Source organism: Somniosus microcephalus, chromosome 23, assembly GCF_052327205.1.
Source record: "Somniosus microcephalus isolate GS21.2 chromosome 23, FLI_Smic_1.0, whole genome shotgun sequence".
Classification (NCBI taxonomy): Eukaryota; Metazoa; Chordata; class Chondrichthyes; order Squaliformes; family Somniosidae; genus Somniosus; species Somniosus microcephalus.
The window spans coordinates 22,169,750-22,195,471 of NC_141009.1; the positions used below are offsets into that span (position 1 = coordinate 22,169,750).

Consider the following 25,722-nt stretch of genomic DNA (forward strand, 5'->3'; position numbering starts at 1 on the left):
ATCCTCCTACGTATGTTCTCAGAAGCACCTCATGGACAACATGTGAGAAGCATTCACCACAAAACATGAGTGTGCATCGTCACCATCTTCCTGACCACAGCCTGGCCACACATCATACCCCGTCCTCTTTACCAGCCTCCTGAGCTCCACTCTACATGAGCTTGAACATCCACCACCTTGTACTGAGCCCTGCTTACCCATCATTCCGCCCCCAATGCACCAGACTCGAAAAGTGCATCCACCAGTTGAAGGTTTGGTAACTACCACGACTGCAACCCAATCGCGGTAGCTACCAAACCCTGGGTATAATATGAGCATGTGACTTCGTACCCAGCCCCCAGGCAATGCCTTCCAGGAACTGTTGTCCAAAGTCTCAGTTTCCTCATCAGCTACACTTTCATCGCAATGGAAGGACCAAAGCAGAACTGGTTGCGGAGTGTCAGCCACTGAGAAGTTTTAGACATCTAAGCCAATGTCGCGTACTGGGCTTACTCACCAGCCCTGACCACTGAGTTAATCCTTTCAAGTATTTTCAACACTTTTCCAATCCCACCTTTCCCACCTTGTGTTACTGTGATGAAATATTTCCATTCATCACTGCCTGTGACTGAGATCGGTTTCAGTGTCATTTCCCTTCCCCCAGAACTCATTGTATTGTGTACTGGAATGTGCTGTATTGTATACTGGAATGTGCTGTGTGTAGGGCTCCGCCCATACCTGGCCCCGTTTGTAAGCTAGCTTCAGTCTAGCCCCAATCTCCAGAAGGACGACATCTCTCTCGCTTACGTGTTTCGTTCTAAGTTAATAAAAGCCTTGTTTTGTTCTGCTACCTTCGAGTCTCGGAATTATTGAGGCACGTCAATTTTATTAACTTATTTTTTCAACACTATGGATCAACTCCTGAAACCCGAACGTTTGGATTTGGATCAACATGCTCCGGATGCATCAGCACGCTTCGGACACTGGTTTGAGTGTATGGAATTCTTCCTGGACAATTCCGCAGCCGTCAAAGACGCTACGGACGCTGCAAGGATGAGACTCGGAATTCTGCGGAATTGGGTAAGCCACCGGGTTTACCCCCTCATCCAAGACGCCGAGACGTACCTGGCCGCCTGCGACATCTTAAAGGCGCATTACCAGCAGCCTACGAATGAGGTGTATGCTAGGCACCTGCTCGCCACCCGCGCACAGCGACCTGGGGAATCGGTGGAGGAGTTCCTAAGCACCCTGAAAATGCTTGGCAAAGACTGCAAGTGCCGAGATGTAAAAGCCGCGGTGTACACTGACGAGCTTGTTCGCGATGCCTTCATCACAGGCCTCAGCTCCACTTACATCCGGCAAAGACTGCTGGAAAAAACGGGGTTGGACCTGAAACAGGCTGCGGACACCGCGCGATCCCTGGATGTGGCCCAGAGAAACTCGGACGCCTACTCTTCAGCCCGCGCCGTCCACGCCGCCACGTGTGCACCGAGGGCGCCGCCATCTTGGAAGGCATCTTCCCCGCCCGACAGCCCGACACCGGCTGGGCCCCGCTCTCCCCCCAGAAGCCCTACGACAGCCGCGACGCGTCAGGGACCCAACTGCTACTTCTGCGGGCAGCCAAAGCACACCAGAAACCTGTGCCCGGCGAAAGGCACCACCTGCTTTAAGTGCGGTAAGAAGGGGCACTTCAGGAAGGTGTGCAGAGGGAACCCCGCCAGAAAACCAACCGCCGGAAAACCTGCCACCGCCGCGTGTGCGCCGTGGGAGCGGCCATCTTGGACGCCATCTTGCCCGACCTCGTGGGGTCCGCCATCTTGTGAGCAGACAGCGTGGACGCCATCTTGTATCGATCAGGGCCCTACAGTGGCATCGGTCACAGTGGACCAGACCAGGCCGCACCCGCTATCCAGATCAATGGTGGACATCGAGGTAAACGGGTGCCGGGTTAAATGCTTAATTGACAGTGGAAGCACGGAGAGCTTTATCCACCCAGAACTGGCACAACAACTCTCCCTAAAGGTGGTCCCTACTCAGGGTACCATCTCTATGGCTGACAAAACCCAAACATCGACCATTCTGGGTTACTGCACGGTACAATTGTGCGTTAACGGAACTGTATATGATAATTTTAAAGTATTAATCATGAAGAACCTATGTGCGAGCGTGATCTTGGGCCTGGATTTCCAGTGCAACCACCAAAGCATCACGCTCAAGTACGGTGGGTCCCAGCCGCCCCTCACAGTGTGCGGTCTGGCTACCCTGAAGGTAAAGCCGCCTTCACTATTCGCGAACCTTACCCCTAACTGCCGGCCAATAGCGACCAAAAGCAGGAGGTACAGCTGGGAGGACAGGCGGTTTATCGCGACCGAGGTAGACAGGCTCCTGAAAGAGCGCATTATTGAACGCAGCAACAGCCCATGGCGTGCCCAAGTGGTAGTGGTAAGGGGTAGCGAGAAGAAATGGATGGTGATCGACTATAGTCAAACGATCAACAGGTACACCCTACTAGACGCCTACCCGCTACCCCGCATATCAGAAATGGTGAACCAAATCGCCCAATACCGGGTGTTCTCCACCATCGACCTCAAGTCAGCGTACCACCAGCTCCCTATCAGACCAGAGGACCGCCCGTACACTGCCTTCGAGGCGAACGGATGCCTCTACCAATTCCTCAGAGTCCCCTTTGGGGTGACGAATGGGGTCTCGGTCTTCCAGAGGGAGATGGACCGCATGGTCGATGACCACCACTTGCAGGCAACCTTCCCCTACCTCGACAACGTCACCATCTGCGGTCACAACCAGCAGGATCACGACTCGAACCTCGAGAGGTTCCTGAAAACCGCACAAAAACTCAACCTCACCTACAACGAGGACAAGTGCGTTTACAACACCACGCGCCTCTGCATACTAGGCAGCGTGGTGGAGAATGGGGAAATCGGACCAGACCCCGACCGATTGCGCCCCCTACGGGAGCTGCCCCTGCCCAACACTCCCAAAGCCCTGAAAAGATGCCTGGGGTTATTTTCTTATTATTCCCAATGGGTCCCCAACTACTCCGACAAAGCCCGCCCCCTCTTGAAATCATCCTCTTTCCCGCTCTCTGCTGAGGCCCACGCCGCCTTCAAAAGCATTAAGCAGGATATTGAGCGGGCCACGCTACAGGCAGTGGACGAGAACACTCCATTTCAAGTGGAAAGTGATGCGTCTGACTTCGCCTTGGCGGCCACCCTCAACCAGGCGGGGCGGCCCGTAGCTTTCTTCTCGAGGACCCTCCAAGGGCCCGAGATCAGACACTCCTCCGTGGAAAAGGAGGCCCAAGCCATCGTGGAGGCAGTGCGCCACTGGCGCCACTACCTAGCCGGCAAACGCTTCACCCTACTTACCGACCAGCGGTCGGTAGCGTTTATGTTCAATAATAAACAGAGGGGGAAGATTAAAAATGATAAGATTCTTAGGTGGCGGATCGAGCTCTCCACCTTCGAGTACGACATCATTTACCGGCCAGGGGCCCTTAACGAATCCCCTGACGCCCTCTCACGAGGGATGTGTGCCAGCGCCACCGGGGATCGGCTACAGACCCTCCACAACGACCTCTGCCACCCAGGGGTCACGCGGCTGTTCCACTTCATAAAGTCCCGTAACTTACCCTACTCGATTGAGGAAGTTCGGTCCCTGACCAGGAACTGCCGCACTTGCGCTGAGTGCAAGCCTCGGTTCTACCGCCCAGATAGAGCCCACTTAATCAAAGCTACACGGCCCTTTGAGCGGCTCAGCTTAGATTTCAAGGGCCCCCTCCCGTCCGTCGACCGCAATGTTTACTTCCTGAACATTGTGGACGAATACTCCCGGTTCCCATTCGCCTTCCCCTGCCCAGACATGACCAGCGCCACGGTCATTAAATGCCTCAACAGCCTGTTCTGCCTGTTCGGTATGCCGAGCTACATCCATACGGATAGGGGGGCGTCCTTCATGAGTGAAGAGCTACGCCAGTACATGCTGTCCAGGGGGATCGCCACGAGCCGTACCACCAGCTACAACCCCCGGGGTAACGGCCAAGTGGAGCGGGAGAACGGGACAGTATGGAAAGCAGTCACTCTAGCTCTAAGGACCAAGGGCCTCCCTATCTCCCGCTGGCAGGAAGTCCTCTCGGATGTGCTCCATTCGATACGGTCGCTATTGTGTACGGCCACTAATACCACGCCTCATGAACGAATGTTTGTCTTTCCCCGGAAATCCACCTCAGGCGTATCCATGCCGTCATGGCTCTCCACCCCAGGTCCGGTACTCGTGCGAAGGCATGTGAGGGGCCACAAGACGGACCCTCTCGTGGAGCCAGTACACCTACTCCACGCCAACCCCCAATACGCATATGTCCGGCACGCCGACGGAAGGGAGGACACCGTGTCCATAAAAGACGTCGCCCCAGCCGGCATCGACAACAACCACGGCAATAGCGGCAACGACGATCACAGCAACTCTTACCCACCCACTACTCTTTCATCACCCCCGGAAGAACACCGACCAACGGCACCCCCACCAACTACCCCTTCAACAACCCTGGCGGCACCCCCGGCAGAGACCCAGGAGGCTACCGGGGACACCCAGCCGACACCCGCGGCACCGCAACAGCCACGTCGGTCGCAGAGGACTATCAAACCCCCGAACAGACTAAATCTATAGAAGGGGTGAATGTGATGAAATATTTCCATTCATCACTGCCTGTGACTGAGATCGGTTTCAGTGTCATTTCCCTTCCCCCAGACCTCATTGTATTGTGTACTGGAATGTGCTGTATTGTATACTGGAATGTGCTGGAATGTGCTGTGTGTAGGGCTCCGGCCATACCTGGCCCCGTTTGTAAGCTAGCTTCAGTCTAGCCCCAATCTCCAGAAGAACGACATCTCTCTCGCTTACGTGTTTCGTTCTAAGTTAATAAAAGCCTTGTTTTGTTCTGCTACCTTCGAGTCTCGGAATTATTGAGGCACATCAGTTACCTTCCTGTCGATCATCCCTCTGGTTTCTGTTGTATTTTGTTTCGTTTCTCAATCCTCCCTGCAAAGCAACATGTCAAGTACAATGTGAACTGGACACACACTGCTCTCTGGCAAATGTGAAACTTTCCTGGCAACTTGTTGAGGTTTCTAACTAAACCAATATCTGTATCAAGGTGAAACTGGAGAGCTTTGGGTATTTGGGTATAGTTTGCTAAAGATATTGGAAAATACAGGCTGTTGTGGAAAATCCCAAAAGACTAGTTAATAACCACCAAAAGTCCATTTTTCTTTACAGTATTTAAATTTACAAAAGCAAAATACTGCGGATGCTGGAAATCTGAAATAAAAACAGAAAATGCTGGAAATACTCAGCAGGTCAGGCAGCGTCTGTGGAGAGAGAAACAGAGTTAATGTTTCAGGTCGATGACCTTTCGTCAGAACTGGAAAAAGCTGGAGATGGAACAGATTTTAAGCAAGTGTAGCGGCAGGGAAAGGGGGGGGGGTGGGAGGAAAGACCAAAAGGGAAGGTCTGTGATAAGATGGAAGGCAGGAGACACTAAGAGATGGTGCAAGGCAAAAGGAGAGGGTAATGGGATAAGTTAAGAAACAAAAGATGGCTCTAGATGAGGTGTAAATGGCAATGGCACAATGATCGATAGCCACCATGTGAGAGAGAAATTTTGATTTATTTTTTTTAAAGATAGGGGTAGAGGTTATGGTCTGAAATTGTTGAACTCGATGTTGAGTCCAGAAGGCTGTAAAGTGCCTCCCTCTTTCCCCGCCCCTACACTTGCTTAAAAACCCGTTCCATCTCTAACTTTTTCCACTTATGACGAAGGGTCATCGACCTGAAACGTTAACTTTTGTTTCTCTCTCCACAGATGCTGCCTGACCGGCTGAGTATTTCCAGCATTTTTTGTTTTTATTTCAGTATTTAAATTTAGTTCTGTTTCAACTATTCTCCCACTTTGTGTAAAATCCGGCTTTTTGCCGAGTTCATTGGGTGGCACGGTGTGGAAGATCGATCCTATTTGGAACGTGTGGCACAGAAAGGTCCCGACAAAATCAACTGGAATTTGTCAATGAACCAAAACCTGTCCCGAGTTACAAACAGTGTCGCAACAGGACCCGCAAGTGGTGCAGCAGGTTGGTGCCCTCATGAATTGGTCAGACATAGGACAAACCTCTAAGGTGAGCCCACTCATCGGGCACAGGCAGGACAGATGCTCTTTTAATGTTGGCCAATCTGTGAATGGACCTTTACACCGGACGATGGCAATTGTAATGAATCATTCAGCCTGAAGCGTCAACCTTTTTTCAAATACCAACTGACATGAATCAGTCATTCATGAAAGAAAGACTTATGAAATAATACTGAGCGGCCTACGGGTGGCGCTGTCCAGGGAGAATATAAATACGCAGGCACGGGCCCAGCTTGCGCAGGACATTCTTAACAGGAACTAGTGAAGGACACAACTAGACCGCCATGTTGTAAAACAGTTGATTAAAGCTTTAACGCTTAGACCAAGTGCCTAGTAGTTTTCTTGCGTCACCGACCGACCTCCTAACATGCGTTTCAAGTAACGTTTGTTTGTCTCAACAGCACTGGGGCTCAACTCTGCTGCACGCATCTAAATTATATTAAAAATCTGACGTATGCGTGCACTTCACATCACAATTTTCGGTCGTGCTTTTATGGTGACATTTAACGTTGAAATTGCCTAAAGTATTTAGAATGGAAGTCAACAGCTGCCTGTAATAATGTAGTTCGAGCGAGGAGGTGGGGCTGTGAACCGAGTTTCCGAAGTCTCTCTCCTTACCGCCTCTCCATCTTGTATAAGAAAATACCCTTGTATTCATCAACTGGTAATTTACTATTTGAGATTATTATCTTAACACACGGTGAAGTTGCGTCTCTTCAGTTGAAAAATAAGAAGCATTTTAATTTTGTGCTGCAAACCCATGTACATTGGATACTGGTGAGAAACTCATTTCAATGGTGATCCTTTGCAAGCAGCTGGATAAAATGGTGTAATTGAATTTGGTTTTTGCTGGCACGGAGTCTGTATTAAGGAAATGAAAGGAAGAAAGGGATGCAGATAATAACCTCTTAGGTTTCTTGTATATAACGCAAACACTGACTACAATGGAGGGCTAGAAAGGTAAATGCTTCAGCGAAGGAATGGGTGCAGGAAGTCACCCAGAGCCAACAAACCATCAGGTTCTGGTTTGAACTGTGCCGCTTAGCTCAGCCAGAACAACATCGAGGGGGTGCTGAACATGTCCTCAGCACTGGGATATGGAGAGGAAAAAACGGAGACAAGGTTGTGATTACTAGCCACCGATCCGGGTGTGTGAACTGGGGGGTGGGAATTTGATCAGGCGGGACTCTGAAGCTCCCCGCTGTCCAATAGCCAGGCGACAGTTACTACATCGGCACAGACATGGAAACAAAGGCCCTTTGGATAAGGTACCAGACAATGCCTGGTGCTTGTGGGACCATACCCCAGCCAGGAGGAGGGGGGAAAACATCACCAGAAAATAAAGATGCTCGAGAGTCAGGCACTATTGCACGCTCATGGGCAGACCTGTAACGATTAAATCAATCTTTTGCTCTCAAAGCCCTTGACTGCAATCAGTGTTTGCTAGGTTTATTTACTTTTTTTCAAAAAATGGGAAACCTTTGCACCTATTTTGCACAGGTCTGTGGTATTGCTTGCTGAACCGCACACCCTGAAGACTGGAATAAATTAACAGCCAAAGACAACGCTTCAGCCAATGGCACGTCGTATTTCAATCCATTAGATATGTTGACGGTGTTTCTGAGCCACATAGTTATCCACTTTGTTTCTTTCCCTGCTTCTCAAAAAACATCAACTCGATGATTAGTTATATAACACCACACCCAGAAAGCCAATCTAATTACAAGGCATTTCTATCATTATCTCAAAGTACTTGGGTGTCCTTTGAATTCTCAATTTTGAAGATGAACTTTTTAATTTATGTAACCCCGGAGTGTTATATAACAGCAATAATGAGTGGAGTACAAAGGCTGTGCTCCTTATGAATTTAATGACACGAGGTAAATAGGCTTTAACACACCTTTACACTCATTTTTGCTATCATCCTAATATGGTAGAACACTACACAAACAGATGTGTGGCGCACATCATGAAACAACACACGATGAGTTGTCAGCGAGACAGAGGTTAAAGAATTATCAAATAATATATACTGTACACAGAGCTTCCAAGTAACCAATTGCACGTTATTTCTAACAATCCCATTAAAGTCAACCCGCAAGTATGAACAGACAGTTTGAACAGGAATAGAATGCCTGGCCCACTAGTTGCTGTTGGTACAAAAACTGACCAACATAGGATTAAAATCCCTCAATGAAGTTCCAACAGTATATATTATAATTAATAACAGACATCATTGGCTGACCTCAAAGTTGTAAACTAATTAGAGATCAGCTGACCCTCATGAACCACTTGATTTGCTCTAATCGTTTATAACATCATCTGACCCCTTTAATTTATTACCTTGAGATCAGTCCCATGTGTCCATTATTCAGCACCGGATCTATATTTGGAGCTCAGCATTCAGGATTACTCTTAGGAAATTGCAATAAACCTCGACTCAGTCTACGTTAGGTTTGACAAAAGAGGGCTGCTCTAAAACGAGCCAAAAACTAGAAGGAAATAGCACCTGTAAATGCTCTGGTGTAAAACAGTTTAAAAAAAAACAATCCTTGGGTTTGGACAGATACCATTAGCCCAGGTAGCTGAGAGGAGGTCAATGCTGGTTATGTGCTCAGCTCAAAGCATTTCTATATCCTAATATAAAACAAATCAAAGGAGTACAGGGTTCATGGAAAGTCATCATTCGGGCAGACCACTAGTTACTGATGTTCAAGGTAGATGTGAAAGATAAGAAGTGTTGCAGTGCCAACAACTAAAGAGTCACTTCTCATTATCAGCCCACCATCTCACAAAGGAAGCCAAGGAGGATCTTGGCAATTTTGCAGTGCAAAAGGTCATCCCCAATCAATTAAACCATATTTGGGATATCTGAACGGGGGGAGAAAAAAATTACAATAACCAAAATACAAATTGAATTGTTTTGTTGTACTAAGCACGTTGATTCCGCCAGCAGTTGGCGTGTCACTTGAAAATTCGGAACGGCTGGGGCCCCAAGAAACCAGGAACTAGCTGGGTCAGTCCATACGCAGAGTATTAAGATTTTCCACTGAAGAGTTAGCGCGCAATTATTTCAGGTTTGAAGATGATGAACTTGATTCGGGATGGAGGCATGCAGACCCACAAGATCAGCTTATGATCTCTGACTGTTCACCTTAGGACAGACCCCGCCACCGTACTGTACCTGTTAATACTGCATCGATTCCTTGGAGAATTCCTTACTGAGACCCGCCAGTTGGGCCCCAGTGTTGCATACAACCGATTCCTGTTTGCAAATTTAAACATGAGTTCTGTAGAGCGCACAATCCCCATATAATATATACATACTTATATAAGCATAAAGAATTGGTCAACATGCATTAGTCTCTGTAAACAGCATATTACTCCCAGGTCCAATTCCTGGTGTGTGTTGGGTCAGCTGGGGCATTGCAATTGACCTCAGCATACCTGGACCACAAAAAAAAAAATCAGCCAAGGTTCCTGCCCCTGATTGATGTGCCCTCGTTAACCAGTGCATGTGTGTGGATATAGCATCAGCTTTGGTTGCTGGCAATCCACCAGCCTGCTGACACTTGCTGTCCAGGCCCACACACATTAAGATTGGCCATTTGGATGACGGTGGCTGGGGAATGGACTCCAGCAAAGAAGCCGCACCTCTATGGGGAGGAGGGGCAAACAGATTGGGGGATGAGAATTTTAAAAATATGTATTTCTTATGGGGCAAAATCACACCGAGAGATATTAGTAATTAATGTGTTCAGATGAAATTCCTCTTGCACTATTTTAGCAGGGAGGTCAACACATTTAAAATAAATTGGCTCGTGTCCTCATTTAAGTAGTGGGCAAAGGAACTTCATACAAATACATTAACTGCTTAATTATTAATGTGGTGCCTTGATTTCTAACACCGTTTCATATTAGTGAACTGGCTTGATAATATTGGAGACGTATTTCTCAGCCAGCCCACAGACAGAGCGATTTCACCCCAATAGGTTCTGCTCATGAGGTTTCTAATTGATAATTCACAGGAATTGTCAGTGTAGTAAATGGAAATTGGTGTTTCACTTCCTTTTTAAGTACTCAGAATTTGGAAATTAAAAAAAAAAATTCCCCAGGAAATTCGACCACTTTACCTTAACGTCAGTAAATCGTCACTCATTTTTTAAGCTGCTATGTACAAAGGAAATATAAAAAGGTGAGGTGAAGCGAAAAAATGTGACAGGAAATGTTTGGTTATACAGTACTGCCACTCACCTCTCTAATCCTGAAGACAGCTCTTCACTGAACTCGGAACTTTCACTGCTTCCTGTAAAGATAATTACAACAATATAAATGGAGCGATGCGTTGAATCGATGAATGAGAATAGGCGGCTAAAAATAACCGCAGCATTCCGGAACTTTCTGGGAATTAGGTGCAGATCTAGCAATGCCACTTCAAGTGTCATTTAGAGGATTCAAAGAATTTTCCTTCATAATGAAGGGCAGCAATTTTCTTACACCATTTGAGAGAGTTTAAGGTTGTCGCAGTAATTGGATAGTCCTCTCACTCCCATTAACCAAAATGTTAAGCCTTCAGTAACAAAGAAATGTTAATCCTTTTTGGCTGGGTCGCTGCCCCTGTGGCATCACCAGCTGTTGAGAATCAACTATTCGTGTTGGCATCAGTTCCTACATCGATGCCTAATGCGTTCATGCTGCGGAAAAAGAAAGACTCTTGCTTCTGACGTGATTATCATTTCTAAGTGATGGGGTAAAATCATTTTTGTCAGACAATTGTTATGACTAAAGTTGGAAGTCTGAACTGCAAATTGGCCATTGGTTTCAAAAGCAGAATGAATGCCGAACTCGCAACCTTGTTTCCTACACTACATCAGTGACTGCACTTCAAAAGTACTTCATTGGCTGTAAAGCACTTTGGGACGTCCTGAGTCATGAAAGATGCTGTGGAAATGCAAGTCTTCCTTTTTCTTTTCTTCAGCTTTGGAACACGATCAATGAAAATGGGTTGAACTGCAAAGTACAGTAGAACAAATTGCACCTTGCTTCCCCACCTTGGATCCCACTGTGTTCAATTACGGCTTCGAAAGATTTGTCTGCTTCCAGCTGTGGCCAAACCACTGGTAACTCTATAGCTTCTGAGACCAAAGCTGCTGACAAAGATGACTAGATGAGAGAAATGGGATGAAGAATTGGGAGCCTCAGTTCCAAACCACAGCTGATTAATAAAACTGACCTAGTTGCGTTATTATTCGAAAAGTATCATGTTCCAGCTGCTGAGGGAGCTGAGATGAAAAATCCAATGTAAAATTACGGAGGTCGGGCGACCGAACAGGCTGGAAGATAACGCAGTGCCCCACCCGAGAGGGAGTGTGGAGCTTCAAAACGCATAGCGCAATACTAATCAATACAAAGCAGTACAAATTTGGAACATTTTGGTTCTTCTAACTTTTTTTTCTGATCACCTCTGGCAGCGAGAAAGACCGACAAGTTAGACTGGATACATTTGCTATAGTAAAAGAATTGGGCAAAATAAACTGTGCTGTGTAGAAAGTTCAAACCCATTTCCTGTTACGAGAAAGCAAAGCACAAAATAAACAGTGAAGAATGGCTTAAAAATCTGTAAAAACACGGCTTTATCTCAAGCCTTCCAATAAACAGACTGGTAGATTAATGTTTAGAATACATGACCAAATCATGAGCAAGTGCCACAGGGAATATTAGGAGGAAATTTGGCTTTAGAAACAGGATCAAGGAATCATTTTTATTTGTCTGACACTTTCAGAAACCATAGCCTCTTGAAGCAGCAACTGATGCCATAAACTAACTGCCGCAGTGGAACTGCTTCTCCCAATTTGTGCTGCTCTCTTTATACTTAATTCAAAAGCAAAGCATTTACAAAATCAGCCAACAATTTTATCAATGCCCTGAGCAATGTAAGGAAAGCCCTGTTATAAATCTCATCATCATGAAAAAACTACTCATGAAATAACACTGGCCGGCCAGTTGGTGGCGCCGTCCAAGGAGTATAAATACTCGGGCGTGGGCCCAGCTTGCCCTGGGACATTTTGTAAGACCGGAACTAGTGAAGTACAACTAGACCTCCATGTTCTGAAACAAGTTGATTAAAGCCTTGCTTTATACTCAAACCAAGTGCGTAGTGAGTTTTATTACGTCAAGCCCCATCTTCTTCTTCTTAGGCAGTCCCTTGGAACCGAGGATCACCTGCTTGCACACTAAAAATGAGTTCTCAGGTGACTGATGAGTCCAATGCGGGACCTACAGTCTCTGTCACAGGTGGGGCAGACGGTGGTTGAAGGGGCGGGTGGGTGTGGGGTGCTTGGGTTGACGTGCGCTCCTTCCGCTGTCTGCGCTTGGCTTCCGTTTGCTCCCGGCGAAGAGGCTCGAGGTGTTCGGCGCCTTCCCGGATGCTTCTCCTCCACTTTGTGCGGTCTTGGGCCAGGGATTCCCAGGTGTCGGTGGGGATGTTGCACTTTTTCAAGGCGGCTTTGAGGGTGTCCTTGAAGCGTTTCCTCTGCCCACCTGGGGCTCTCTTGCCGTGTCAGAGCTCCGAGTAGAGCGCTTGTTTTGGGAGTCTCGTAGCGGACATGCGGACGATGTGGCCCATCCATCGGAGCTGATCAAGCATGGTCAAAGCTTCGATGCTGGGGCTGTTGGCCTGAGCGAGAACACGGACGTTGGTGCGCCTATCCTGCCAATGGAATTGCAGGATCTTGCGGAGGCAGCGTTGGTGGTACCTCTCCAGTGCTTTGAGGTGCCTGCTGTACATAGCCCATGTCTCTGAAGCATACAGGAGAGCGGGTATCACTACTGCTCTATAGACCATGAGCTTGGTGCTGGGTTTGAGGTCCTGGTCTTCAAACACTCTCTTCCTCAGGCGACCGAAGGCTGCACTGGCATACTGGACTTCGTCATCATCATGATGGAGTTGAATGGGGATTCAAAACAATTTAAAAGGAAAACCTGACCATTATAAGAAATGCATTCCCAGCACTTTACTTCACTCCGCTATTTAAGAATGGCGAGGGGGAAAACCAGGGAATTATAGACCAGCTAGCCTAACATCTGTTGCCAGGAAATTGCTAGAGTCTATAATTAAGGCGAGGGCGACTGAGAACCTCGAAAACTTTCAGTTGATCAGAGAGACCCAGCATGGATTTGTGAAAGGTAGGTCACGCCTGACAAACCTGACTGAAGTTTTTTGAGGAGGTGAGTGAAGTAGTGGACAAGGGTATGTCTACGGATGTTATTTATATGGACTTCCAGAAGGCATTTGATAAAGTCCCACAAAAGAGACTGTTAACTAAGGTAGAAGCCCACGGAATTGAGGGCAAATTATTGACCTGGTTAGGAAATTGGCTGAGCGGCAGGAGACAGAGAGCAGGGATAATGGGGAGGTACTCAAATTGGCAGGATAGTGGTGTCCCGCAGGGATCTGTGTTGGGGCCTCAGCTATTCACAGTATTTATTAATGACTTAGATGACGGCATGGAAAGTCATAGATCCAAATTTGTCGATGGCACAATGATAGGCAGCATTGTAGGCACTGTAGATGAAAGCATAAAATTACAAAGGGTCATCGACAGATTAAGTGAATGGGCAAAACTGTGGCAAATGGATTTCAATGTAGGCAATTGTGAGGTCGTCCACTTTGGATCTAAAAAGGATACAACAGGGTACTTTCTAAATGGTGAAAGGCTAAAAACAGTGGAGATCCAAAGAGACTTGGGGTCCAGGTACATAGGTCGTTAAAATGTCATGAACAGGTACAGAAAATAATCAAAAAGGCTAATGGGATGCTGGCCTTTATATCTAGAGGACTAGAGTACAAGGGGGCAGAAGTTATGCTGCAGCTATACAAAACCCTGGTTAGACCACACCTGGAGTACTGTGAGCAGTTCTGGGCACCACACCTTAGGAAGGATATATTGGCAGCGTAGGTTTACCAGAATGATACCCGGACTTCAAGGGTTAAGTTATGAGGAGAGGTTACACAAATTAGTGTTGTATTCCCTAGAATTTAGGTTAAGGGGTGATCTGATCTTGAAATTTTCAAGATATTAAGGGGAACAGATAGGGTAGATAGAGAGAAACTATCTTCGCTGGTTGGGGAGTCTAAGGCTAGGGGGCATGGTCTAAAAATTAGAACCAGATCTTTCAGGAGTGAAATTAGGAAACACTTCTACACACAAAGGGTGGTAGAAGTTTGGAACTCTCTTCCACAAATGGCAATTGATGCTAGATCAATTGTTAATTTTAAATCAGAGATTGATAGCTTTTTGTTAACCAAAGGTATTAAGGGATATGGGGCAAAGGCGGGTATGTGGGATTAGGTCGCAGATCAGCCATGATCTCATTAAATGGCGGAACAGGCTCGAGGGGTTGAATGGCCTGGTCCTATTCCTATGTTCCAAAGATTAGTTCATAGTTTCTCCCAATTACTGTCATATCTGCTGGAAGTCATATAAAATATCTTTAGAAAAGATAGGAAGGGAAAAAGGGGAGGTGGAATAGCTGTACTTATTAGGGATAACATTACGGCAGTAGAAAAAAGTGACGCAGATATCAGCAAGACAAAAATAGAATCCATATCGATAGAGATAAAAGATAATAAAGGATCAATCACACTAATAGGCGTAGTGTACAGACCACCTAATAGCGGAAGGGAGGTGGAGGAAGAAATATGCAGACAAACTAGGGAAATGAGTAAAAAACAAAATAATAATCATGGGGGATTTCAACTACCCCGATTAATTGGACAGAAGAGGTAGATAAAGGGGATTAGGGAATGGAGGTCCTACAATATGTAGACGACTCCTTTCTAACCCAATATGTAAAAAGCCCAACAAGGGAGGATTCGCTATTGGATCTAGTAATGGGGAATGAACCAGAGCAGATAAGAGAAGTAAAGATAGGGGAACATAGGTAATAGTGACCATAATATAATATGCTTTAAGATGATAATTGAGAACAACATAAGTGTAATGAAAACCAGGTTAATAGATTGGAGAAAAGCTGATTTTGAGGGGCTGAGAATAGAACTTGGGAAAATAAAATGGGCAACAATATTGGCAAACAACGATGTTGAACAGCAATGGGAAACATTTAAAATGGTGTTTAACAGAGTGCAGCAACAATATATTCCGCTAAAGAAAAGAACAAATAAACACTAATGAGACTCCATGGATGAATAAAGCCGTAAGGGAACAATTGAGGGTAAGGCAAGAGGCATACATTAAGTACATAGACAGCAGGGGAGTGCATGATAAGAGAGAATATGAAGAGATTAGGAGAGAAGTCAAAAAAGCAATTAGGGAGGCAAAGAGGAACTATGAAATTAAATTATCGAGGAACATAAAACAAAATAGTAAAATATTTTACAGGCACATCAATAAAAAAAAGGAAGGTTGGGATGGGAATAGGGTCATTAAGGGATAGACAGGATAATACCACAGGTAACGATAGAGAGATGGCAGAAATATTAAATAATTATTTTGCTTCAGTATTTACCAGGGAGATAGAACAGGTGGACATGACATTGGATGATGAGATTAGTAATGAGATAAGTGCAGTTAAAAAAAAAGGGGATATATTAAATAAATTAATCAAACTCAACCACGCATTTTAAAATAATCTAGGGAAGAGATAGCAGAGGCATTACTACGCATATTTAATAATTTGTTACAAAAAGGTGTAGTGCCAAAGGACTGGCGGATAGCTAATGTAATACCGATATTTAAGAAGGGAGATAGAACATGTCCAGGGAATTATAGACCAGTCAGCTTAACATCGGTGGTAGGAAAAATAATGGAACCCCTACTAAAGCAGAAAATAGAAGAACATCTAGAAACCAAAAATATAATAATGAATAGTCAGCATGGATTTCAAAAGGGAAAGTCTTGCTTGACCAACCGTATTGAATTTTTTGAAGTGGTAACAGGGAGAGTAGACAATGGTAATTCAGTAGATGTAATTTATCTGGATTTTCAAAAGGCCTTCGATAAGGTACCCCTTAATAGACTGATGAACAAGATCAGAGAATGCGGAGTCAGGGGACAAGTAGCAGAATGGATTGCTGGCTGGCTTCAGGACAGAAAGCAGAGAGTAGGAGTACGTCAACCCAAGCACCCCACCCACCCGCCCCTTTAACCACCGTCTGCCCCACCTGTGACAGAGACTGTAGGTCCCTCATTGGACTCATCAGTCACCTGCGAACTCATTTTTAATGTGGAAGCAAGTCATCCTCGGTTCCGAGGGACTGCCTAAGAAGAAGAAGAAAAAGGAGTAAAGTGGCAGATGGTGGGTAGTGGTATTCACAAGGATCAGTGCTGGGACCACTGCTGTTCACAATTTACATTAACAATTTAGACTTTGGAATCAAAAACACAATTTCTAAATTTGCAGATGACACCAAATTGGGGGGGATAGTCAATACTGAGGAGGACTGCAACAAGTTATAGGACGACATTAATAAACTTGCAGAATGGGCATATAATTGGCAAATGAAGTTCAACACAGATAAATGTGAGGTATTACATTTTGGTAGGAAGAATAGGGAGGTCACTTATCACTTGGAGGGTGAGAGTCTAGGTGGGGTAGAGGAACAAAGGGATCTCGGAGTACAAATACCCAAATCACTAAAAGTTGTCCCACAGGTTAGCAAGGCCATAAAAAAAGCAAGCCAAGCACTGAGGTTTATTTCTAGAGGGATAGAATTGAAAAGTAGGGAAGTTATGCTAAACCTGTATTGAACCTTGGTTAGACCACAATTAGAGTACTGCGTACAGTTCTAGTCGCCATATTATAAAAAGGATATAGAGGCACTGGAGAGGGTGTGGAGAAGATTTACAAGGGTGATACATATCAGGAAAGGATGAACAGGCTGGGTCTAGTTTCTCTTGAAAAAAAACAAGGCTGACCTAATAGAGGTCTTTAAAATTATGAAAGGTTTTGATAGAGTGGATACAGAGAGAATGTTTCCACTTGTGGGGAAGAGCATAACTAGAGGCCATCAATATAAGATAGTCACCAAGAAATCAAATAGGGAATTCAGAAGAAACTTCTTTACCCAGAAAGTGGTGAGAATGTGGAACTCGCTACCACAGGGAGTGGTTGAAGCGAATAGTATAGATGTATTTAAAGGGATGCTAGACAAGCATTCGAGGGAGAAGGGAATAGAGGGTTACACTGACAGATTTAGATGAGGAAAGACGGGAGGAGGCTCGTGTGGAGCATAAACGCCGGCATGGACTGGTTGGGCCGAATGGCCTGTTTCTGTACCGTATATCCTACGTAATCCTATGTACATCAAGACCATTACCTATTTAAAAAAACTTGATAACAACTATGTAACAGCTTGTGCCGAACATTCAAGTGTGACTGTATTTTTTAGAGATCATTACAACAGCATTCTCAGGACCTCCCTTCACCTATGTTCCCAATTTTTCCATCTCACAACCTAATACAATCTTATTATCTGGACTTGCACAGTGCTCTATCCCAGTCGCATGCTCCGGCAACACATTTAGCCTCAACAAACCCATAGGATATGACAGAACTGAAGGAGGTGCACAAAATGTGGACGACTTTGAAGGTAGATTAGTCCTATACGTCCTCCAGTCACTGCCGGTCTTGTCTCAGGAGCAGCTTGGTAATATTTACCTTGTTTTCACACTGATAATTCCAATCTGATAAGTGATACCAAATCTAAATAGTATCTAAGAACAGAAGTACAAATAGAAAAGGACCATTCGTCCCCCTGAAGCCAGTTCCTTCTAAAGACCACGCTAAAATCTGTGGCCTATTCACTGCTACTTCATGTCTCGAGTGAAACAAAGGCCCTGCTCCCTCTGATAGTAACCGAGGAGAATCGCATACTGTCCAGTTTAAAATAAGAGACACGGCTTAACATTAATGATGTCAAGTTGTATGCAGCAGGTAGAAAATTAGTTCAAGTTCCTCCACGGACTTTATTACATGCTCAGAATCATGAGCAAAATTCCTTACAGCTGACACAGATTTGATTCAGAACGCACCACATTTTTCACATGGTTTAACTTAAAACCTATACTCCTTTCTGCGGGGATAAGCAGGGCCAGGGTGAAACATGATTCAAACACTCCAACTGTTGGATTGCTTGCAGGCAAATTGCTCCGGTAGCCAAAAAAAGTGGATGCTGACCAACTCTAAGCTGAAACGTACTTTCCTGATATCCCAATGGATTAACACTGTATTAGATATAACCCCATGATAAGAGCAACCTATACAAGTACGTGTCAAAGTTTGACCTACTCTCTTTCTGATGGAACGCATTGATCTGCTCAGAATGAGGGTCAGGCGATGGACCCATAGGTTAGGAAAGGCACCTATTGAAGCCTCCTGCGGTGTTACAGGGCTTGATTGACATGCTGTGTATGTGTGTGAACGGTTAGGCGTTTAGATGTTGTACCTCGGCTTATTAGAGCTAGGCTGCTGAGTTAATCCCGAACTAATCTGTTAATGCCTAAATTCCATATGCACTATTAAAAAAAAACATTTCTCCTTTGGAAGAGAACCAAATCAACCATGTAAGAGTCATACATTCATAAGGCATTCATCCCCACAATACAAATTACATAAGAGTTCGAATTGCTTGTAACTGCTCACTTGATTATGTATTTACATTTCGACCACAACTTATTCAGTCCCATTACAACAACTCGCATTTATGATGGCGCCTTTAGCAAAGAAAAAGGTCCCGAAGGACTGGGAGTCAATGTAGGTCAGTAAGGGATTGGGCTGATGGATGAGCGGCCCTGAGGTGGGAGAAGATACGAGCAGCAGAGTTTTGAATGAACTGAAGTTCAGGGAGTGTGGCAGATGGGAGGCCGGCCAGGAGAAGACCGGAGTCGTCGTGTTTACAGTGACGAAGGTGACGTAAGAAAACTACTAGGCACTTGGTCTAAGCGTTAAACAAAGCTTTAATCAATTGTTTTACAACATGGAGGTCTAGTTGTGTCCTTCACTAGTTCCTGTTAAGAATGTCCTGCGCAAGCTGGGCCCGTGCCCGAGTATTTATACTCTCCCTGGACAGCGCCACCCGTAGGCCGCTCAGTATTATTTCATAAGTCTTTCTTTCATGAATGACTGATTCATGTCAGAAGGCACGGATGAGGGTTTCAGCGGCAGGTGAGCGGAGGCGGAGGCGGGGGCGGGCGATGTTACCGAGGTGGAAGTAGGCGGTCTTTGTGAGAGAGAGGATATGGGGTCGGGAAGCTCAGCTCAGGGGGTCGAAAAGGACACACGCAAACAGTCTGGTTCAGCCTGGGGCAGTGGCTGGGCAGGAACCTTAATAATATCATATTCTGCTTTACTGTATTGAAACATAACGCAGCCACAAGCCTTTTCACATCACCAGCCCTACCGAGGTACGCAGACCAACCTCAGAGTACATGGCTCAAATTACACGCGTTTTGAACACTCAATTGGAAGACAGCAGGGGAGCAGGTTCCCAGCTACCTTATTGCAGGCAGTTTGTAAACCCATAGCACAGGCTTACACTAACCTTTGGGCATCCTGCTATACTCATTCATACAGGCATAGGAGCCAACCGAGAAAAGTAGCAAAAGTTGACTAAAAGAAAAATTGAGCATAGCTCATGATACGTGACAATTCAAAAACGCCTTTGGACATTGGCCTGTGACATGGAGAAAGCACCGTGGAACGTTTTACTAAGTTAGAGGCGTTATATAAATGCAAGTTGTTGTTGTAGTTACACTGAAAGTGCAAGTGGGGCTTGAGTTGCTCATAATTTAAGCCGCAGGTATAGTTAGGATCCGATTTTTGCAGTGTTAGCCCTAAAATTGACTCATACTTTGAAATGTTTACAGTTGGATTCGTCAAGACAGGTAATGTTAGCATAATTAAGCAAGGCCCGAGGCAGTGTGCCACTGGCGCATTGATTCAAACTCAGCTGAGCTACCAGGGGAGGCAGGAGGCCGAGATCTACACCTCCCCTGGAGGATGTGTTACTCAGTGCTGTCCTTGGACACCTGTAGGCGTGCAGGTCTAGTCACGTTGGCAGGGGCCCAGAAGCAGCTCATCCGCCTGCTCTCTCCATCTGGGAATTGTGGTTGGTATAGGGGAACAAGGAGAAGTGAAATAAACTTCAAAATAGGATGTTGGAATTTTCCAATTGGCGCTGTTGGGATGAATGCTTAACATGCTTACACCCAATCCCTGGCTGTACTATTTTAATGCACGGAGGAATTTGAGCAGAGTTCCTACCAAATTCTTGCCCGTGTTAAGCGATGGTGCTAAAATCGCACCAGAGGCGTGAGTGGGGAGATGTTTTTAGTGTGTTTCCACCAATTATACATTGTGCAGCCTATGGCACAGGCAAAACCACTTGTACGTTTACTGTCCTTACCTAGCGATACTCCATTGGAAAAAACGGAGCATTCCGGATTCTTGGCAGGGCTGTGACTTTCCAGAACACTGTCATCCAGCAGGTGCCGCGGCCGTTCCGTTGGGAATGTTGCACTCTTACTTTCAACGACACTAAGCTGACACATCACACTAGAGGAGACAAAATATTGGGCTTGATCAAAAGGCAAATAACTTATGCTGTCTCCTTCATTAACAGTAAAACTAACAGCAGCATTTAAGCAGCACCTCATTAAGCACGGTGGCATTGATTTTTTTTTAAATGATAAATACCCTAGCATAGTATGTTCCTTCAATTCCACCCCCCCCCACCCGTCTCTGCACCTGCTTAATATCTGTTACATCTCTAACCTTTTCCAGTTTGGATGAAGGGTCCCAGATCTGAAACGTTAACTCTGTTTCTCTCTCCACGGATGCTGCCTGGCCTGCTGAGTGTTTCCAGCGTTTTCTGTTGTTATACCCTATCCTATGTGCTGGTTAATAACGTACAACATTTGAATGCTCATCAATGGAAACACCTTCAATTCCCCTGATGACTCGCTGAGTTCATCAATACCAATTAAGAAGCTTCAATCTGCGCTGTTCTTAGCCAGGGCTGTGACACGGGCACTAAAATGAATCTCAGTGCCCCTTGTCTGACTAGGCTGCTGCTCAGGATCATAATCCAGTGACCCCTCGAGGAAGTGCTTGTGTGTGAATGTTGGGTGAAGGCACGCTTGGGCTTTGCTGTAATTTCTTCTATGGTTAGGTTAACTAGAGACACATTTCAAGGTTCACACATGAATAATGGGGCAATTGGTACCAAAGGATGGCGATACGCCAAAGCCATCGAATTTGGCCCCCACCATATACGCCACTCTCTTGCCACTGACTCTACCCCTTGCCTCATGAACTTACTCAGACTGCACTGGACAGTCGCTATCCTGATTGACTCGGAGCTGAACTGTAAACTCCATGTCCTATCTATTGCCAAAGCTGCTTACTTCCAGCTTTGCAACACTTCCCACCTCACACAGAACACAGAAACCCCACAGTGCAGATAGAGGCCATTTCAGCCCATCGAGCCTGCACTGACACATATCCCACCCGATCCCCGTAACCCCTACACCAACACATATCCCACCCTATCCCTGTAACCCCACGTATTTAATCCCCCTAACACTAAGGGTCAATTTATCATAGCCAATCAACCTAACCCGCACATCTTTGGACTGTGGGAGGAAACCAGAGCACCCGGAGGAAACCCACGCAAACACAGGGAGAATGTGCAAACTCCACACAGACAGTCACCCGAGGCCGGATTCGAACCCGGGTCCCTGGCGCTGTGAGGCAACAGTGCTAACCACTATGCCACCGTGCTGCCCAATGCCACCTCCTCTGCTACCTCTAACCACTATGCCACCTCCTCTGCTACCTCAGCCCCTGCACTGCTGAAACCCTTATCCATTCTTTGGTCACTTCTAGACTCGATTTCACTCACGTCCTCCTCTCTGTCCTCTCACTCCAAAATTCCAATGTACCCAAAACCCACAGTCGCCTATATCCTGTCCCGCTTTTCCATCATCCCTCCCTACCCGGACTACCTGTCCCCCAACATATTGGATTTTAAATTCTCGTCTTCAAATTCCTTCATGGCCTTACCCCATCCCAGCTGTGCCTCCTCCTCCACCCTTCAGTTTCTGACTCTGGACTACTATGCAACTCCCCCCGCCCCCCGCTCACCCCACCATTGGTGGCAGAGCCTTCAACTTCATTGGCTCTTTTCCCTGGAACTCCCTCCCCAAACCCTTTTTCTCCTCCACCTTTCTCTCCTTCTTAAAACCTTCTCAAAACCCATCTTTTCGAAGCTCTTGATCACCAGTCCTCATCGCTTCCTCCATGGCCAGTCGCTGTTCATCTACCCTTTTCTATTTGTGAAGCAGTTCAGGGTGATTGTTACGTCAAAAGCGAGATCAGATTGCAAGCTGCTGTTGTCCATGGACCCATACCCTGGTAAGGAGTCAAGTACCTTCAGGAGAGGATTGGAGGGTGGGGGAGTAAACCGGCAGAGAAATTGGAAAGAGGGAACAGATATTACAGACAATATAAAGAAAGGAAATACTTTTTAACACTTGATCTTATTTCAGTATTTCCACAGACACATCTTTAGACATCTGTTAAATGCTGCATTTCCCTACGTGTCTCGGCACCACTATTTTCCCTCTCAGAGAGTGTCGTCCTGTAGAACAGACGCAGATGTTAATGATTAAAAAAGCAAATTAAACATCTGAAAGTTTTCTTTTTAGCTCGTGTTCTTTTATAGCCTCTTCTTATGGAAACATTAATAATTCTGTCTGCAACCTGGCATGGTCAAGCAGCAGAGCACAAAAGGGACTACAGTGAGCCAACAAGCTCAGTTATGTAGGAAATGACTGTGGGTTAAAGGCTTTGGGCGTGAAATTCGGTAGCGCCCCTTTTCGATGGCCCCAACTAGGCCACCAGGGCGGCGTGGTGCTGCGGCCGCAGCCCGGCACCGAGATGTGGTGCCGGGCTGCGTGATGGCGGCCAGGACCACGGCACAGCACGGAGGGCCGACCTCAGAAAATGGCAGCGCGGGTCGCGGCCGCACCTCCCCTTTGACCACTGCCCCGCGAGTGGAAGTCGGCTCGTGACCCGCGAGGCTGGAGCCGACACTACCCGCAGCAGCCTCGTGGGGCGCAGCTGAATTTCTACCGCGGGGCAGTAAGGGGATGTGGCGGGGCGCCTGAGCGTGGCAGCAACATCCCGCCTAATTTTTCGGGAGGCGCTTTTCCTCCCCGCCCCCCCCCCCCCCGCCGGGCGATAAACCCTTTGTGCCTGTTAGTGTCCCCACGGCTGGCGCAAAGGAGACGAATTTCGCCCCCTTTATTAGAAAATTGTGATCAATTATTTCAATGGTCATTATACCAAAAGGATTCAACAGTTAACTTGTTCTGTCTAGTTCACTGCCCGATATCATGGCCCCTTTGCACTGCAGGTACCAGTTCGAGACCAGCACCTGATCAGGCAGTACCGAGTTATACAGCCGGCTCTGCTTGCAGTTAAAGTGGGGCTCGTTAAATGCAAGTGTAGAGTTTTGCTCAGGACTACAGTTACATTTTTTAAGTTATTTAAGAGTCGGTTGATGGAATGCCTGGGATTGTTTTTATGGCTAAGAAAGTGGTTTTGCACCAGGTGCCGTTCTACAGCTGAAGCCCAATTGTTGCGAGGCCATCTCCTTGAGGTGGTCCACAGTGTTTGCCAGGATCTGACGTACCATCAGGCTTCACTTCTCAAATGCACCGCAGATTTTGTGCTGACCTGTTGCAACAAAACAAGGCTGCATGAATGCAGTGCAACTGACCCGTAACTTAATGTGTCTGGGGCAAAAATTGTAGTCATAACCCAATACTGCATAGGTTTCATTGAGCCACGTTAAAACGTGTAAATGTGAGGTTGATTAGTCACACGGACATGTGGATTTTATAGTCTTAATTCGTTTGGAAACTGATGTAATTGGAATTACAGCCTGGCCTCCTGGAGGTTCGTTCTCGAACACTATTACGTTATAATGCACCATAAATGGGAGGAATTCCTCAGCACATAAATATCGGGGCTGAAAAACACGAGAGGGAGATCTCTCCCTCTTCCATTTGGCTACATTTTAAACTTTACAGCCTGGAGTTTCCGCTGGCGCAATTCGCCTGAAATTAGCGCAAAAGATCGCGGAATTTTAAGCGCAAATTGCATCCAGCGCAACTCGAGTTTCCGTGATCTTCTGCGCTAGTTTAAAAAACATGGTTGTGTTTATTTCCAACACCAGATCTCTCCGATTGGCCGCCTTGAAGGCAACACCTGATTTCTGATTGGTCCCCCTGGAGGACAAGACACACCCAGCAGTTTCTCTGGAATGTGTAATTAGATCCTGCCTGCCTAAGTAATCAATTAGTTACCAAGTGTACTTCGAGCCATTCTGACTGCCAGGCTCCAGACAGAAAAGAGCTCACATAGAACAGACAGGGCTCACCCTCACGGGTTAAGACCTTCTCTCACCTCGCAAACAAGTTCCTTCACCACCCCCTCAACAAGTTCCTAACCTTCCACACACCCCCAAGTTTCTGACCTCCCCTGCTGCCCCAAGTTCCTGACCTTCTTCCCCCCACCACCCCCCCCGGGTTTCTGACCTTCTCCCCCAACAAGTTCCTGATCTTCGCCCCCACCCTCATTAAATGGTACATTGTGTGTGAGTCATGGATCGTTAACAGGTTTATTGGGTATGAAGTGAATAGTGACAGTGTCGTGACTTCTGGATTCCGTCCAGTCCAATGATATCACTTGCCACACATACACCAAGCTTACCGAGAATTAACCAGGTCTAGGGGGAGGAGAGGGAGAACGTGGTGCGGGTGTAAAGGGGGTGGGGTTGGAAGAACGTGATCCATCTTACCAGCTGGATCACCTTCTTGCTCTCATCCCCCCCCCTTTAGACCTGGATCACATTCTTCCCCCATCCCCACTGGGCGCTATGTGCTCTTTACTCCCCATCCCCCCACCCCGCTGAGTTCCTGACCTCCTCTCCTCTCCCTCTCTCTCCCCCCTCCTCTACCTCTCTCTCCCCCCTCCTCTCCCTCCCCCCTCCTCTCCCCCCTCCTCTCCCTCTCTCTCCCCCCTCCTCTCCCTCTCTCTCCCCCCTCCTCTCCCTCTCTCTCCCCCTCCGGTTCCTCCTCTCCCTCTCTCTCTCCCTCCCCCTCCGGTTCCCTCGCTCTCTCTCTCCACCTCCGGTTCTCTCTCTCTCTCTCTCTCTCTCTCTCTTCCCCCCCTTCCCCCACCCTCCCCCTCCCCCCCCCTCCGGTTCCCTCTCTCACGCCCCCTCCGGTTCCCTCTCTCTCTCTCTCGCTCTCTCTCTCCCCCTCCGGTTCCCTCTCTCTCTCGCTCTCTCTCTCTCTCCCCCTGCGGTTCCCTCTCTCTCTCGCTCTCTCTCTCTCTCCCCCTCCGGTTCCCTCTCTCTCTCGCTCTCTCTCTCCCCCTCCGGTTCCCTCTCTCTCTCTCTCTCTCTCTCTCTCCCCCTCCGGTTCCCTCTCTCTCTCTCGCTCTCTCTCTCCCCC

General features: G+C 46.8%; 1 protein-coding gene across 6 annotated transcripts in view; it reads right to left on the minus strand.

Moving 5' to 3' along the window:
- Nucleotides 1-25,722, minus strand: part of ralgps1 (Ral GEF with PH domain and SH3 binding motif 1) — a 905,396-nt gene that overhangs the window by 28,703 nt on the left and 850,971 nt on the right. For 5 of the 6 annotated variants that reach the window (XM_085965598.1, XM_085965594.1, XM_085965595.1 and 2 more), the window contains 3 exons: nt 20,604-20,752; nt 10,433-10,484; nt 9,363-9,443 (listed from right to left, as the gene is read on the minus strand). In XM_085965598.1, coding sequence (XP_085821724.1) covers nt 9,363-9,443; nt 10,433-10,484; nt 20,604-20,752 — 282 coding nt within the window. The remainder of the gene's footprint in view (nt 1-9,362; nt 9,444-10,432; nt 10,485-20,603; nt 20,753-25,722) is intronic. The other variant, XM_085965599.1, reaches the window with a different exon arrangement.